Genomic DNA, 18,354 nt, shown 5'->3' with positions numbered 1-18,354 from the left:
GTTTGCTGATACTGAAATGTCTAAGCGCTGCCCAAACGCTCTTTGTATACACCTTAGCTGTGTAAACGTGTTGTTTTAGCATACCTGTGTGTGTGTGTACGCGTGTGCGCCACACATGCAAATCAGATGTGGAAGATGGAGACGTTGAGGAAATCATTAACTATGACAGCAGACGGTAAAACAAAGAGAGGGTGAGGTAAAGAAAACTCAAAGGGTTGAATTCTGCTTACTGGAGCGCTGCAGAGGATCGGAGTGCGTTCATGAAGGACAATGGTAGCGTTTCCTCTGCCAATCATCTGTTCTCAAATGGCAATTATAGAATTCACATAGTGGCCTTTTTATTGTGGAGGCCATCATTTTTATAATTAAAAGACTGTTTGATGTTTCACAAAATTATTTCTGTCAGCCGAGCTTATTTCTACTCTTTGTTTCTTGAAAACAAACACTGGTGATACTGTAGTATAATTGGGTTTCGTGGAGATCAGGTAATATTATAATGAAACTAAACCTGTATTTGGTGTTGTCTAGGTACTGCTGACATGGGAATATTTCTGGTAGAGTAATGTGTCAGTGTCAGAGTAAAAATGTACTTAATTTGAAGTAAGAAAGGAAGTAGCTGGTGAGTTTCTTTGTATTGACATCAGCAGCGAGTAAAACTAGCCTCTTTGGCTGCCTAAAGTGACATATTAAAACTTTTTTGGCTTCACCTATTCAAAATATTAATCTATCAGAAACATTTACCTGTTGAGGGTTAGTGCCAGAGATCATAATCAGCTTTGTGATTTTCTGCTGGATTCAAAACTTTTACCTCTATGAAGGAAGCATAACATTTTTCTGATTTTCTTGCTGTTGGGAAACAAGATTTAGCAGGTCAGACCTCAACTAAATCTGGGAAGTGGTATCAGCCAGAAGAGCCCTGATCTGTGCATCCCCACTTTTCTGTGTGATAAATGGCTAAGCTGCTCACTCATCTGCTGATGAGACTTTTGATACTTAAGGCTGGGTAAAGACCAGCCCATCAGAAAGCAGTCCAGTTTGCAAACATCCAGATACTCTGAGGGTTAGTGCCTGAGTCAGCTTTGGGGCAAGACTGGACATCTGTCTCCTAGTGATCTATAACGCCCACAATCCCTCCCACAGACTGTCGGCTTTGGCACCAGAGCAGCACACCGGTTGCTGTAGTATACCAATCCAACCCACTGCACCGACTTATCTCACCAGCACAACAAGCAGCCGTGCTGCAAAAAAAAAAAGGATTGAAACCATTGGAACACACGGAAACAGAGGACCTTAAGAGCCCCGTGCCATCATAACTCCACTTCACAATGCAGGCCTTTGTTCTGAGATTGTTGGAGAAGACATCATAGTGAGGAAGCAGCACATCTTTTTCATCCTCAAACACACTCACTCCCACTCAGTCTGCTGTCGGTGAAGGAGATCCTCCTCTTGATAGGGCTTCAGAGGAAGGTGTTCCTCTGGGACTGTTGTTGAGGGATTTCTTCAGTTCTGCTCGGCACTGATTAAAGGAACACTTGTAGATAATCCTTTTATTTAAAATAGTTTTTTGTAGCAGCAGGGTTGGCTTATGAGAGACTGGGGTAGAAAAATAGATTTGCTTTTTAAAATGGTTATCACCTTGATATCCTCTGCTCTGCTCACATAAATATTTAATGACAGGGTGGCTGAAATAGAGCTGTTACAAGCTGCTGGTGAGAAATGAAGCTTCTATTTAGATCCTATACGCTTTCATAAAGTCATTGGTAGACAGCCCAAGGTTATTAGTGTGGTATGAGAGGAGTGTGTGCTCACGGTGTGTCTGGGGGCTGCTGAAGAGTCTTTACTCCTCTTTCTGCTGCAGAGATACGAAGAGAAATGCACTCAGTCCTTTATTGAGCATTCACTCATGAATCCTTGATGTATTACGGCTGCGCGTGAATGCGCGCGTGAGAGGGAAACGACACAGTTGTAGCTGCGGCGTTACACTTAATGCACAACAGCATTAGCGTCGAGGCGGAGAGAAACAGCACTACGAGTTGCCCTTTGCTTTGCTTCATGTCACGGGATCTCTGCCCTCTGGGCGCTTGTTGCATGTCGCACACATCATGCAAAATTGATGGCTAAGGTTGGTGTCTTTCCTGGCTGCAGAGAGGCTGTCTCAGCATAAAGACAGATGTTCCTTCAGTGTCTCTCCCTTTAAGTATTGAGTAGCCATCGGCAGGCTGAGATGAGAATCTGATTTTATTTTCTGGGCTCCATCCAGCCTGGATAAAATCTGCTTTTCTTTGACTTCTCATAAAAGGGAAAATGTTAGCAGTTTGATTCTTTAAATTGATAATCACTGTTTTGTGTGGATTAGGAAGTGAAGCCTTCAGTCTTACTTATCGGTACGATTTAGGCTCTGCTTGAATCATCATGTTTACTCATTACATGATGGCTGCGGTGAAAGCTATTACTTCAAGCTTTGAAGTACCTTGGTTTCAGTCACACCGCGGCTCTTACTTATCTTAGTGTTGCTCCCAAGGCCCCCGCGGCTTCCAATCAGTCCGGAGAGTTCCGTTCGCTGACACCTGTGCCGTCTGTGTGGGGAATAGGTGGGCAAACACAGCAGAGTCCTTGCAGCATTTCCCCGACTCTGCTATTGGATTACCAGCTGCCTTTCCAGGACTCATCCGCACAGATGAGCTGCAAAATCAATGAAGCTCTCGGTGCAAAGCTTCTTTAATCACAAATGGCTTTGTTACTGCTGATCAGAGATTATGTATTTTCCTTTTTTTTGCTAAACAAAAGGAAAATGTGTTTAATACCCACAAATCATCAGCAGCTCCCACTCTAATTAACAACAATGAGGGGGCTTTTTTTGTCTTCATTATTGGAATGATGGGTGGCTGTGCTGGGGGAGGACCTGGACATAGAAAGAGGTGAAATGCTGCCTAAAGTGATCTGGCCAGTTTCGCTGAGTGCAGCACGAATGCTCCTTTTTTCTCCCACGGAGCTGCTGCATCATAAATAAGCTAGGAGCGTGTTTTTAGAGCGATGAGGTGTCTTCCACTTGGCAGGGAGGAAGGGGTGAGGGGCATACTGACCCTCTTGTTTAGAAAAACGCAAAGCAGACTTCCCATTGCCCCTTGTTCCCTGTTAATTATTGTTTGATGCTAATAAAGGAGGGGTGGGGCGTGTTATGAAAGACAATTATTCATTGCATGGTTTCCCCCATACGGGCCCTGTTCCCCCTCCCTCCCCTTTATGCGAGGGAGCTGCCACGGCTGTCACTGAGTACAGCAGAGATGTCCCCTCAGTGTCTGAGGGAGGGGGACAGGAGTGAGCGTGGGTGAAGGACGCCATTTGCCCCAGTGATGTATGAGGAATATAGCAGTGTATGTAAAGAACTGCTGAAAGAAAGAAAGAAGGTCAAGGCACATTGCAGTGAGGCCATTTATTGATGGGTTGCACACTCTGACCAGCACTGCAAATACAGCTGCTCAGCAGCAGTAGTGGGTAGTGTGTGGCAATAGCCTTCCCATTTCAACTCAAAATACACATACAGACTATTGAATGCATTGCTGTTGCGAATATGCTAAGTGTGCCTGTTTGTAAGCCAACATTCAGCAGGAAGCTATTTAAACAAACCTGCAGAAATAGCCAGAACCGCCTCAGTTGGTTGACATATTTTGTGGCATTGACTATGATAATCCGTCCATGTTGGTGTTTCTTTTCCTCTTCAGTTGACAGTTTACAGGAGAGACCGTAGAAGAATTCATGCACACACTCACTCCTGAGGGCAGTTTTACAGACAGATTCATGTAACATGCATATGTTTGGATTGTGGGAGGAAGCTGGAGCACCTGGAGAGAACCCACACATGCAGAGGGAGCGCTGCCAGGATTGAAAGCAGGACTTTTCGGTTGTGAGGCAACAATCGGAATAACTGCGCTAAAATCATGCTCTTGTTTGAGAACCCATAGGATAAATGAGTTTTAACACAGACTTTATTTAGATAACTACCGTTATTTTTGTTTGGATTAATGCAACCATAGATTTTCTCCATCTCGCTGCTTCTGGATTTTCACTCACTAATACATGAAACACCCTCGTTCAGATAGCGTTATTGACTGTTAACGGCTCTTTTGGGCTCTAGATCTTCTAACATCTGGTTTTTAAACTGAAATCAAGCTTTAAGATCTGAATATGATGGAAGGGTTATGGACTTTAACCGATCTAATCTGTTCCACATACTAGAAGAGACAAAATAATTACTCTTTTCTAGAAGTCAGATTCAACATTATGCTGGTTATAACATTACAGACATATTTTTTAACCTAAATGGTTGGAATGGAGACCAAATCTGGAAAATTGAATCTTGAAATCTTTGAAATTTTCAATTGGAAATGAGGTTGAAACCACAGCATGCATTGACAACCATTGTTATTGGATTTTTATATGTTTTAAGGACATTAATCCGTGTAGATAAAGCTACCATCTGGTAGAACATGTGCAGAGAATTAATATTTTTGCTATTTATGTTGAATTTGAAATAATTAATCCTCCATTAGATTTTTGATATGCTATTAAAGGTTTAAGAGGAAGACATGCACTTTTGACCGAAATGACAACATTCAGGTTTGTCATATCTGAGATTCAGAACCATTAAGAGTTTTATGTTTATAAACTATAAGGGTTGCATTTGGAGCCCTTTCAATGCTGGAGTTTGCAACTTATTAGTATGCAGCAGCTGGTGAAAGGAATTAACTTCAGTCAAATTGCTGATTTAGATTAGTCTGTTACTTGAATGATGAGTGAAAACATAAATAAAATGAACAAAGCCTTTTAGTGGCAGCCCCAGAAATAGCAGATCCTCTGTGCATGACGACAGCATATGGCGTGCTTAAACACAATGTGAGCGTAGGATTATCTCACAGTTATGTCTCATAACACAGCAGCGATTGAGAGCACTTTAACACTTACTCCTGCCCAATAAGAAAAGCCCACTGCACAGGCAGGGCAGAGCTCCTCGTCATTAATGGAGAAGTCAGTGAGACCGCCACGGTCAAAGCCTGACATTAACATTCCAAGAATATCTGAGGCTCACTCAGCAGCTCAGATACACAGCCAGCTTTGTTCACCTCCTGTATCAAGGAGACAATCAAAACCAAAGAGAGTGTGAGTTATGTAGGTGCTGGCTGCGTTTTGAAAATGCCTTTGTTGTTTTACTGCAAAAGGTGCAACATCAAACCAATGCTTGACGGTTTGTTATTTTTTTCGGGTGCGTTTCTGGTAAATAACCAGCAGCTTGTGTTTGTAGGAGCCGTAGAACGCTATCAGTCGGGGATCAAGTCTCCATTTCACACATGAACAGACAGAGTTAATCTCTGGATCACCACAGCACACTGTATAATACTCTGTACTCTATTCTTAAATTCCTTCCCAAAGGCCCCTTGTTCTAAAAGCAAGCCCCTGCTGTTAATATTTTTGGGAAATGTAGCTGATGTCTAAACACTGAGCTGGATAGAAACATAATAACTAAACCGTTTCAGCCTGGCCCTTTTACTTGGAAATATGCATTGTGTGTTTGTGTTCCACCTGTGTGCAAAAGCTAAAAACTGTACAGCTGTAAGAGGCTTAGTTCACGTTTTTATGCGCTGTCCTCTGAGAGTGTAAGAGCTCTGAGATCCTGCTTGCCCCTGCAGAATTTTCATCACATTTACCCCTATCCTCCTGTTTTATCTTTTAGTCTGAAAAGGACGAAAGACTGAAACAGAATGCATCTAGAATGTGGTGATATTTACAATACCACCCTGGATTTGATTGCAGTTTAAGCAGCATGCAAGCCCAGCCCTTAGGGTATTTCCATTATTTGAAGCACTTGTATTCATCACCGTACCCATGTGTTCGGCATCAACGTGTTCAGCACGCTCTCAGCTTTATGTAAACAGATTAATTTTTAGGCCACAGTAAAGGGATAAAGTAATAGCACATTAAGTACATTTTTCCCTTAAGAAAACCTATTTTTTTTCTTTTTTGGATGACTATTGTCTTAGTCATAACTTTATAAAAGTAGTAAATTATTTTGAAATCTTTGTGAATAAAATTATGTAAAATTGTAGAATGAAAATTGAATGTAAAATAAATAAATTTTTGCTTTAAATTGAGATTAATAACATATTTTTTTCAGAGTGGCTTTTGACAAGGCTCTTTTAAATATTATTAGTTTCAGTTTGTAGTCATAATTTCTTGCATTTTCTTTTTTCTAATCATAAATTTTTATTCTATTTCATTATTAATGTTCATTAATTATTCAAATACTTTTATGCCACTGCAATGTACTTTTGTGTTTTTCTATTAGCTGTTTTTATGTACAGCACTTTGAATTGTGTTGCCAGTGAAATGTGCCGTTTAAATAAACGTGCCCAAAATGAAACGATGCAGCAACGTGAAAATAGACTGAAATAGACGCAGTGCTCGCTAGAATTTGTTGGTGTGAAATATCCCAGCTGCTAAAGACCTGCTTGGGTGCAACATTTGGCGGACTATAACATTGCAGGTGCCATTTATTCCAAACATTCAAGTGTCTTTGATGGCCCCCTTCCCCCTGATGTTACAAAGATGCTTTCACTCATGAGAATGGAGGCTCATCATTATGATGGAAAAGCAAACATAGTAATCCAGTAGCGTTCAACTGCGTCATCCATTCTAAATGAGGAGCCTTTATGACTAAAATGTGAAGAGAGGTAAATGACCTCTCCTGCCTTTTGATGTAGATTTTGACGCGCTGCCTCTTGGGAAACATGTTGGAAAACGGCAGATTCTTCAGCTGGAAATCAGTAGAGGTTGTTGTTTTACGGCGGTTAGAACAGATTTTGGAGAAAAGCGTCTGCTTAATTAGAGGTTACAGCATCCTTTGGTGTATTGAGGTGGAGGGTCCCGCCTCCTTTCTTACCTCGGATCAGTAAAAGGCAGTAAAAGGAGTGGGAATTGTCCACCGCCGGCCCGACCATCTGTCCCAATGTGTGGGATATTTTACTGTTATAGAACCTAGCTTAATAACTCAGACTGAGAAATAGTTTTGTATATTGACCTCCACGGCTTTGTTTATGTGCCCCCCCACCCCTTGGACACTGTTCTTGACGGCATCCTTCATCGTTCCTGCTGGCCCTCGCCATCACTCTGAAACCTCTGAGCTGTCTTATCCGTCACTCTAATCTATTTTTGTTATTTTCTTTTCTCCTCGGCATTGGCACGTATCTCGCTCTCTGTGTGACATAGTGATTAGTGTAGCTGGAGGATGTAGGGGAGCTTTGTGAATACATTTTCTCTCCCTCTCAGGCTCATTTAGACTACCAGTTGAAGTTGAACTGATGGATAGGCTTGTTAAACTGATAGGCAGATTGCAGGGGAAGAGTAAGGATATTTGATTGCAGAATATCAGTGGAAGTGCTACATGATTGAGTGCTCAGATATTAAAATCTCAAGAGTCTGTTGATTTTTTTTTTCTTTCTTTTTCATCTCTACTTTCTACTAGTGAATCTTTTAACTGCTTACATCTGATTGAATAAACGTTTTGCAACTCTTCCCGTCTCCCCCCCCACAGCTGTAGCTCTGCTCTGTTTCATGAAGATAAATGTTTGGAGACAAAAACATGATAGAAATCTTCTCTGGTACAAATCAGCGTTGGATGTCTCCCTGGTGTGTATTTATACTCCTTCTGACCCCAGCCTCACCGGGGGCTAAATTTCCCTGTTTCGGCAGCATAATATACCAAAAAATTGAATTGAATTGTCGGAGCCTTACTGAATGTGTTAAACACTAGAAATCCTTTTGAATCAGGCTCTGTTTTTTGTTTTGTTTTTTTTTCCCTTCACACCGCTTCTCACAGAACTACAGGGCAACTCAATTATGAGCTACGTTCATGATAGCACTGTCTGCCTGCACATACCTCACATTCTCCAGCTGCTGTTATCAGTGGCACGTTGGGAGAGGTCCTTCACTGGCTCCCTCACCATTACCTTCCTAAAAGTGACTCATTTAGAGGCAGGAGAAAAAAAGAAAGAAAATGAGTGAGGGAGGACAGCCCTGGCATTTCCCCTTCGAGGAGTGATGTCAAAATGGGATGTTTTGTGAGATGAAATTGCAGTTTTGCTCTGCAGAGAGAGTCTAGGCTGAACCCAGTAGGTGCCGCGTCTTGAAGCAGCCGGTATTAGGCTGCAAACCAAAGCTCTGCCCACAAACATTGGAGGTAATGGACGGGTTGGATAGCGCAGCGGCCGCCTCTGGGTCATTTTCAAGCTCTCGTGGAGAGCCCACAAATGGAGCGGAGGGGGATTTAGCCTTCTTTTGGTGATGGAGTAGAGGCTTAGGCTGTGAGGAGCGTACAGGATGTTTCTCTGTGTGAAAAACGCCTGTGATTACAGGGTCTGTCTGGATCCTGGTAGAAGTCATAGTTATTCGAAAAATGTTCATATTTTCTCTTTTCCAGAACGTTCATCCATATTGTCCACCTATTCATCCAACAATCGTCCATCCAACAGTCAACACATCCATTCCTTTATCATTTTACAACCTTTTATCCAGCCTTTCATCTGTTCACACATTTGGCAGTATGTTCATCCATCGCTGATTAGATTATAATGCTGAAGGAAAGTATTGTTTTCTATTGAGAACCATTGGATAAGGCTGCTAATATCTCTGGTTTCTGTGGAGCACTGATTTACTTCAAACCACTCCCCTCTCTAGGCAGGTTTAAATGTTTTCATTGGAAACCCCCCATGCTGCTTTTTTTCCCTTTTCTTTTCTGCTCTTGCTCTGTCTTTACCTACTGAAGTAACCCCGGATGTATTGTCTAAAAATAGAGCGTCAGTGATCACAGCTTTAGCGGAAAGGAAGAAAAAAAAATGTGGTTATCATCTGTAAATTGAAAAACAAGTCTTTTTGCTTTGCCGGTTTGCACTAAGACAAAGCAAGGCGAGATTGCAGCAGGTGAGACAAAGCAGGAAGGGTGCAGAGACCACAAAGAATCCCTTATGAAGTGGCCTGCCCCTGCCTCCAGCTGAGCCTTTCATTGTGCTGTTGTTTCTAGGGAGCTGGGATGGCAGCTTAGATTAGATCACTCTGAGTAATGGATTGGTGCTGACGAAAACCCGCTGCAGCTTCACATCGCCACACTGCCAGGATCCCTGCTCTACCGAGAACCTTGCTGGTTTATTCGGATCAATTTGAGACGCCCTCATTGTTAATAACCCTGTGTATATTCATACCAACATTGTTCTCCTCTAATCTGTATTCATGCGAGTATTTCATTCAATCCTCGAGCAAAGCCGGCCCTAAATCCTTGCCAGTCACATTTTGCTACTTCATAGTTCTGCATTTGAATATGGCATGGTTGCCTTATCAGGTCCTCTCAGTAATCAGAGTGAATCATTGTGTTGGCCATATTTAGCTTTCATTATATTTCATTAAGATTTCCATTAACTTTGTATTTTGTGGACAATTGCATGAGATAAAGTGCATGTTGTGCAATATTTATAATCACTTTTGACATTTTCCATAATAAAACATTAACCCTGCTGCTTTATCAGCCTGCTTCAATAGTTAAGGGAGACTCGGTGATTTGATTGGGTATTCTTTGGCGAATCATGGGTTTAGCTAAACCTAGGACTGAGTGGATTGAATAAAAGGTTCTTTTTTGTGAGTTGGAAGGAGAGAAAGAGCTGCGTTTAGTAGCAGAAACCCTCCGTGTGGCCGTTGGTGGGGGATGATGTGTTAATAGAACCACAAACCTTGTGGTTTTTCCGGCCAGAGGTCTCCATTGTAAAAGACAAGCGAGAGAAAAATGTATTTCAGCAGTGGCCCCCCGCTGGCTGTTAGCCCTCGACTTCATTGCTGTAATGTAAATGGTGGATTAGGTGTCGTTAGCTGGGACCTCCTCAACCCCTCTTCAGCCACTTCCCCCTCCTTTGCTTTTCCATTAAGACAGCCGGTATCTTTCAATGGGTCCTGGCCAGGTGATTGATGTGTAATAGCTCCTGGCCTCACCTGCCCCCCTCACAATGTTATTCATCGGCCAACACAGCTCTCCTCTGAGCACTGTGGGTTTTTTAAACTGCAGTACCAAAGAAAAAAAAAATCTTTCTTCTCTTTGTGTCTCACTTCCTTCTCTCTATTGGTGCTCTTGGTACCGACTACTTCTACATTTCTCAGCTTGTTCATCTTCCTTAGCTTGCATAAAATGACCAAAGGCAATAAAACTTTGGTCTCTCATTAGAAATCTTTTACCACTTTAGGGTTCGTAGAGACAAGTTTATGCACTTTGGTGGAATAATTGAAGCAGAGCAGCTGCATTGAGCGTATCCAGATGCAAACTAATCACACCTAGATTGTAAAGATCCTTGCAGCGGCTTACATCAAAGGAGAGCCGGTCAGCCCCTCCATTTGCAACAGTTTAGAGTCCTTGTAGATTTCATTGGGAGAGGCTTATGTTACTGATTAGAGAAGCGTAGAGGTGCTTAGCTTATACACAGATTCTGGCAGCCTTCAGGATCTGAGCCCAGCTATCAAGTGCTGCAGCAAAGGTCTTTGCCTTTCTCACAGTTTCTATACTGACTGGTAGATGTGGGCAGAGCCAAAGTCTGAGTGGAACAGCTGATGCGTGTAAAATGCTAATAAGGAGCCACCGATAGGGCTTGTAGGTGGATTTCTGGTCTCTGAATATGTTTTTCATAACTGTAAATTACAGTTTCTGTTTGTATTTTAGAGAATAGGGTTGCAGACATTTTGATAGAGGTTAAGAGCTCATAGAATATTTAAAATACAGAGCCAGCACAATGGACTCGGTTGAGCCTTAGCTGTCTGCTGAAAGACTTGCTCTCACTCACCCTCCTGCAGCCTTAATCAGCTGCAGAAATGTCCTCACGTCATAAAGTGAACCTCAGCCCTTTCCTTTGACTTAATTTTTAAGCAACTAACTTTTATCGTTCTTCTTTCCGTTTCAATTTTCCCCACCGAAGAGTGTTGTTAGCCTAGCAAGCTAATCCTTTGTGTGTTTACATCCAGTCACACAATATCCCTAATACACAAACGTGTGCAAAGCTTAAAAAGATGCATAAAGCCAAAAGTAGCACATTGTTGTAACTGAGCTAACTCTGTCCAGGTGTCTGATTGATGTGTTTGATACAGCCTCACTGCTGTAGATCTTTTCCCCTGGCATAAATTCCAGTTTCCCTTAGGTCTGAGGGATTGCTTAAAGCAAGGACTAATTTGCACTGATATCATATTCACGTCATTTCTAGAAATCTTCAGCAGTCCTAGAATATCTTGTGAAAATATTTGTTTGTAGTTTGCAATAAGTTACCTGATTCCTTATATTGGACTAAATGCTGCTTCTACAGCTCCTTTTATTGTTCAGATGTTTTGTTTTTTTATACATTTAATGTTTTAACACTTTAACTTACTTTTGTTCTAAAGTTGAGCTCAGAATTTGAGTAAGTCAATAGATTATTCCCCAGACCCTAACCACAGATTTACTGTGATGCTTTTAAAAAAGAAACGAGTAACAACAGTTGACTGTTTACTTCCACTTTGCGGATTTGCATTTCAACAAATCACCCAAGTTCATTTTGGAAACATGCAGTTACTGGTGAGTCCTCCATGGCCAACGGTGGTCATTCTAATGACTAAGCACTAAACTAAATTCAGACATGCTTACATTTGGCAAAGTGACTTCCAGATGAAATGCACTGACTGGATTTGATGCTTATGAAAAAGAAGATTGATTTAGCAGGGTTTGGGTTAAAAGGTTGATTAACCTCTAAAGGGAAGCTAATATTTAGCGTTTTGCTTCAGAAATTGTAGCTGATAGTGAAGTTAGTGCTGGACATCGGTTTAAGCAGGAGGCCACTGTGTCTCTTCACACTCTCTGTTTGAGGTATGCCTCAGTTGTGGCTGTGTATCCTTCCACCATCAGAAAGCTCCGGAGCCTTTTCATCTTCCCTCTAATGTGTGTGTGTTTGCCAGCAGCCCAGTGGTCGCCTGGTAACTCATCATTAGGTGATTAATGGGGCTGTGACGAGGCTGCGGTTTAATCAGACTCTGTGTTTGTGTTGAAAGCGACGACAAGAGCAGCTGCCCTGTCAGTTGGTGTCTGCTCACGAGATGACAGCCCCCGCTGCTAAGCACTGCCTTTGTCAGAATGGCTTCAGTTTCTATCATTCTGTGATAGTTGGAGCCAGAAGCATTTTTTTCTTTTCCTCACCTTACCGTCCTTATGGCTCTTCAAATAAACGCTTCCTCTCTTGAAGAGTCGCTCTACCTGGCTCAGTCCCCCTCTGTTTTCCAGCCTCTCTCTTGCCACCATGACCATGGTAACACCGCTGCAGACTGCCTGGTCTTAGCCCTCCAGGGCCGACAATAACCATTTCTAGCTAAATTGTTGCCGTGGGGGTGGAGATGAGCGCTCACAGTAAATGAGTCGCCTTCTTTGTAGGTGTTGTGTGTAGGATCGGTGAAGTGCCTCTAGTTCTGCTTTGCCTGCTTCAGTGTTTGTGGAGGGGTTTATTAAAAAAGTGATGGCTTGGTGAAGATAGCTGTAAGTGGCAGCGAATTAAGCATGGCAAATGACTGACTCTGGCTCTTTCCCCTCCCCTCCCTCGCCCAGCGGATTGCTGTATTCTTCCCTCCAGAGCTGTCACTTCACATTATCACAGCAGAGGCTGTCAGCTAGGGCAGTGGATTGGGTTGGGCTGGGAATCAGCCTTGGAGCCAGAGTGTGCACACACGGATGGGCAGAAACCTCACTAGTGGGCTGCAAAGACACTAGTCTGTTAACCTGCTCATTGAGAACAGAGCTTCATATGTGGAAACTAGACTTCTACTGCTGGGAAAAAAGGCTCAGCATGTGATGTCTGATTATGTTTGGTTATATATCTAACGTTACAAACCTTCATGTCATCCATTAGTGTATTATCTCATAGAGCAACTTGGTCCATAATTGCACAATGGAAGAAATAAAAATCTTTTTTCAAATAAAAATCTCTGTTTGCTGATTGGTAAACGGAAACCTTCATTTGATTTAAACTCGATATGAACACAGATTTTCTTTGTGAAGCCAAGAGAGGTGTTTACAGAACATTAAGGCCAAATCAATCCGCATCTGATTCAGCATCCGACCCGACAGAAAATCAGGTGGCATTTCATCCATAGTAATTACAATATGTTGAAGCACCTGAGACTGGACTCTGACTGCAATAGCTCTAGTTTGATCAGATATACTCAGCAATTTGATGGGAAGGTCACAAGTCAGACAGGAAGACAGACATGGCGGCTAATAAAACACATCAGCCTTGAAGGAAGTACAAATGAAAATGGCCATATCAGAAACATAAATTGATCATAAATCTGCTTCCGATGGGCAAATGTTCATCACACAGGCTTGTATTGTATCGGAATATGGCTGTGAATATAATAAACACAGCTTAAATATAGTGTAGGAAGAAATAGAGCGATAACTGTAATTAATCAACTTGTTTGAGCTAATTTGAGCAGAAAATGCAGTTTTATGTTCACTCAGAGGCCGGCATAGGCAACCAGTTCACGGAGCCTCTTCGTCAGAGCTTATATTTATATTTTAAATAAATCAGATCTCAGCTTGAAGAGTGATTAGTTTGTCTTTTAGTAAACAAGCAACATCATGAACTGGTTAAAATATAAATGGAAATTTACTAAAAAGCCCCTAATGTCTGAGAATCTACAATATCTGAACTTTACACCCAGGTTGAAAGAGGATAATAGTGAGTGCTGCCTTAAAGTTTGCCACATGCTATGCAGGAAATGCAACAAATATGCAGAAGAAGATGCTCAAATCTGATAAAAACAGATTTGATAAGCAAAACTAAGAAAGCTTATCATGTTGAACACGTTGTGGAGGCAGTGCCATGGTGTGGGGATTCCTTTCCTTGACAGGGTCAGTGGTTATGGAAGAATTCCTGTTAGACACCTCTTAGCAGTTCAGTAGCTTTTATTTATCACAGTATGGGCAATATTTGTGGCAACCCTAACCCAGAGCAGAGGGGGAGTCTGCATATAAATGCACACCGCACTTTTAAGATTCTGATTTAATTAACCCTAACCCTTCCACTTGATAGTTACTGATTATTAGACAGAACACCAAGAATTTCAAGTTGAAGACTTGAAATCTTTAGCTTGGTCGTGTTAAAGCTCCTTCAGGATGGGCTTCAGAACAGCTAATGAATTCATTTCAGGTTTTCAGATTTTATTAGTTTTACTTTGTCTGTAATACAGCTGCTTTTGTGTCATTAATGAAGAGGAAATTTAAACAAAACAATAAAGATTTCTTTTCTTTTAAGCTGTTTGTTTTTATTTTTGGAGTGAATAATGTTTTTAAAGAGATTATTTCCATGATGAATAGCCAACGTTGGTTCCTGAGGTTGTTTTTGTTTCATCACAAAAGATGCAAATAGTGCATGCAGCAGATAATAGATGTATAGTGGCAACTTTCTGAATTGAATTGTTTTTTTTTTTTGTCCACAGGTTTCGTGAAACACTGGGGTTGTTGGTGTGGCCAAATTTTCCCTGGATTTGACTGGTAAATTCAGAATTCTGAAGCCCAGGCTCACAGTTTACCTTTCACGGAGGCCCAGCCGTGAGAGGACTGAGGAAGGCACGTGGCGGATCATGACGGCCGACAAAGAGAAGGAACGAGAGAAAGAGCGGGACAGAGACAGAGACAGGGATCGGGACAAAAGAGAGGCCGGGAAATCTCGACGGCAGGACGGAGACCGAGGCGAAAGCGAGAGCTCCAGGCCGCGCCGCAGCTGCACGCTAGAGGGCGGCGCCAAGAACTATGCAGAAAGCGAGCACAGCGAAGACGAGGACAATGACAACGGCAGCACCGGCGGAGGCAGCGGCACGGCCGAGGAGGCCGGCAAGAAGGGCAAAAAGAAGATGCCCAAGAAGAAGTCCCGCTACGAGCGCACAGAAAACGGAGAGATTACATCTTTCATTACAGAAGACGATGTTGTTTACAGACCCGGAGGTGAGTTCTGCTCCAGCATCATCCTGGTGTGTTAATGTGTGCTTTCACCCACGCTGGGTTCAACTGAACTAATGTGTCTCATCTTCAAAAATCAAACAGGTGCTCTGATTCGCTCCCAGCTTTGTTTTTCATATAGATGATACACTGTTAGACAGTACAGAAAAGTCTGGAATTCATTCCAGCTGTTTTTTTACGTCTATTTGAGTAAAAAGACAATAAGATGATGTGCTAACATTGGTGTTTCCTTATACCCATGTGTTAATCTTGTGTCCTTCCTTCAAGGTATACTTTCATCATTTCTGCTTCAGTGTGTCTTACCATGTTATCCTTCTTGGTGTCAGTTTTCTGTCCTTCGTTAATTGTCTTTAATTTGATCTCGTCTCGTACTTGCCTTTCTTGGCTCCCTTGTATGCTACTATTTTTACCTTTTCCTGCTTTTTCATTATTTACTCTTCATCCCTACTTACCTTAACATGCCTCCTTGTGTGTTGTCTTCGTCTATCCCCTTCTTTCCTACCTTTTTTCTTTGCTCTCTCTTCCTTATGTCCTGCTGATTTTCTTTCTGTTCTTATTTTCTATCTTTGTTGTTTCCTGCATATTTTTGGCTCATCCTTTCTTTCCTTCCCTCCCGTCCTGCTTTCCTACCTTCTCTCCTTTTGGTCCTCCTTCTATGTGTATTTTTAAGAACTTTCACAGTAAAATGCATCTTGATGAAACTATCTTCAGGGAACAAGAGGAAACAAAACCCGATTGATCAATAATTGATTTCCCTTAAAGAAGCAGTCATCTCAGTAGCAATGAGCTGCGCAGAGATTGCAGATTCTTCAAAGAATCAACTCTCCAACAGCAGAAAGCCTCCCTCCGGCTAAAGGCCGATGCATCATGCAATCAATCTGTGACCCGCTCTGAGCTTTGTCTTGAGCCCAGTCAATAAAGCAAAGTGGTGCTTCACTAGATGATGTGATTGTGACGACAGCCGCAATAACGATTTCTTCCTAACACCATCCGACTCACTGAAAGTCTACCACCGTTTCTGGGGCCAAAGGCTTCTCCAGTTTCCTGGAGAGATTTTTGAGCCGCCCCTTCAGTGTCTCTGTCGAATGAGCTGAGAGGGGATGAAATGGAACCAAGCTCATCTAGAGCTAGAAATGTAGTGTTTCTGAACTACTGGCATCACAGTTACAAATGTGTTCTGCTGATTTCTGCTCTCCTGCTGCTCAGAGCTATGCACCTTATGACTCCATCGCTGCTGTTACATCTTGAGGCAAATATAGGAGCTGGTGAAAGGTCTGGCAGTGAGGGGAAAGCTCAGATGGAAAAAGTGTTCAAATGGGAAAAGTTAAACCTTTCAGGTGGCATCCTTCAAGCACCTTAATTAATGCACAACAGAAAACATACTTCCTGTGGTTTCCTTTATGCTATTATGATAGTCGGGGGCATTTTTTGAATGTAATACTTTTAACATCATTCAAATTACCTTTTCTCTAAAGGAAGTATCCATCTATTTGTAACATGTTGCTTTAACAGTTTACTTCTGTTCATTAAGACATAAAACGGTGAGAAATTAAACATATTCACCAGTAAGCACAGGAAGGTATCCTATTGTTTGTTACCTCTAACTGACTATAATGAAATTCGTTTATTTATTAATGTTTTACTGCTGTTTGAAAGCAAAGACCTAACTTTGATGATGACGTCCCTTTGTAGCGACTTCGACACCGTAGAGATTTTTTTTAAGTTCGCCAGTCACCATCGATACCATCACGCTGAAAGTCTTCCAGTTTTCCGCTAATGATTAAGCATTGGAAAGTTTATCAAACCTAGATAAAAAGCATTCATCTTATATGAATTGAAATTCATCATGTCATTAATTAGATCTAACCGATGTTGGAAATCCCTAAAAACGGTTGAGATTGTGGCGCAGTTGGCTGCTCTGCCTCGCAGGCAACATCATGGTCCTGGGTTTGAATCCCAGGTTTCCTTCTTCTGAGATGGGTTGAGATTTTTTTTTAACTTTTGTCGTCGGTTCGTTTTGTTTTTGCTCCATAAAAGCTTCAATAAATATCTGATTCAATGCAGCGATTGTGCTTGTGTGTGATACTCCTGAAATGGTGTCACGCTTTTATTCACGTTGTAAATCGAATCGCCAGTTTTGTCGCCCTTCCTACCCTGACACCTAAGGTTACAGTTAGAGGTGCAGCCAGTCTGTGAAAATGTGATGCGTTCTAGAGACCAAAGTAAAAAGGAGGAGGAATAATGTAAACAGACGATTACATCGATGAAACATTCAAAAGGCATATAAACACAGTCAACCGTCTCAGCGCTCCAGCCCTATCCAATATTTATATTTCCACATCCGAGAGCACAGCAGAGCCAGTGTGGGGAATATTTATGTTTCCTGTCTCTTTCCTCCGGTTAGATTGACAGTTTTAAAGGGGCTGAAATGTCACAACCCACTCCCACCATGACAACGAGGGTATTTAGGTTGGTTTATATGAAGAACGGCTCTCAGCTCGGTTCTACAGCCTCATATGCTCATTTGTAAAATTCCTGCCAGTGTCATAATGGACGCTCCTCCACCTCCTCAGCAGATTTCCTGCTGTCTCCTCATTGTTGGGGTGAAACACCATACGTGTCTGTTTCCCTCCTCCCAGTTAGTCGTTGGTAGAAGTATTCTTGCCATCAGATTTGATTCGTGCAGCTTAGGCAGGCACAAAGCCTGCAATGGATTATGCTTTACTAAATGTTAAATCCCTTTATACCAGTCTAGTGAGATACAATATGTAAAACTGACCACCCTCAGAGGGGGATTTGCACCGCCCTGGATGTAAGGAGGCCAGGACTGTGACAGAGAACAGTCACCAAAGCGGGACTAAATTTGCTCCAGTCGTGGTCCTGATCGTTTTTTCGTCACATGGAGCTTTAGGAGCAAGCAGACCTGTGCAATCACATACAAAACAACCGGTAATCTAGTTCTGAACCCTCCTATTCTCCAACCACACTCCAGACTCTCTGCTTAGCCTCTTCTATCCCTTGAAGATGGTTTCAGGCAGCTTAGCATGCATCGATTGGATGGGGACTCTGTGCAAAGGGAAGTGCCAGCAGCCAGGAGGTGGGCCTGCAGCGGCTGTCTAAAAAGCACGTAGGAGTGTATCTGCGATGGTGACCGGGGCACTGTGTCCCAGGCCGTTTGCATAGTCCACTTGCAGTCTGATGCGGGGGGCAACAGACATGCCAGATCGATGTGGGCCCCGTGGCTGAGCTTTCAACACTTCTCCAGGCTCAGCTAGACCCTGTTAAGCCTTTTCTCTCTT

At 42.3% G+C, this 18,354-nt stretch overlaps 1 protein-coding gene across 4 annotated transcripts in view; it reads left to right on the top strand.

The window, feature by feature from the left end:
• The window catches only part of rere (arginine-glutamic acid dipeptide (RE) repeats), a 159,471-nt gene that overhangs the window by 58,051 nt on the left and 83,066 nt on the right, over positions 1–18,354 (top strand). For all 4 annotated transcript variants that reach the window (XM_015381312.1, XM_015381313.1, XM_015381314.1 and 1 more), the window contains exon 2: positions 14,536–15,040. In XM_015381312.1, coding sequence (XP_015236798.1) covers positions 14,680–15,040 — 361 coding nt within the window. In that variant the 5' untranslated portion in view covers positions 14,536–14,679. The remainder of the gene's footprint in view (positions 1–14,535; positions 15,041–18,354) is intronic.

The sequence above is a fragment of the Cyprinodon variegatus genome, unplaced genomic scaffold (assembly GCF_000732505.1).
Source record: "Cyprinodon variegatus isolate N-32 unplaced genomic scaffold, C_variegatus-1.0 Scaffold231, whole genome shotgun sequence".
Taxonomy (NCBI): Eukaryota; Metazoa; Chordata; class Actinopteri; order Cyprinodontiformes; family Cyprinodontidae; genus Cyprinodon; species Cyprinodon variegatus.
The sequence above is the reverse complement of the archived record's forward strand: the minus strand, read 5'-3'. Positions and strand labels throughout refer to the sequence as shown.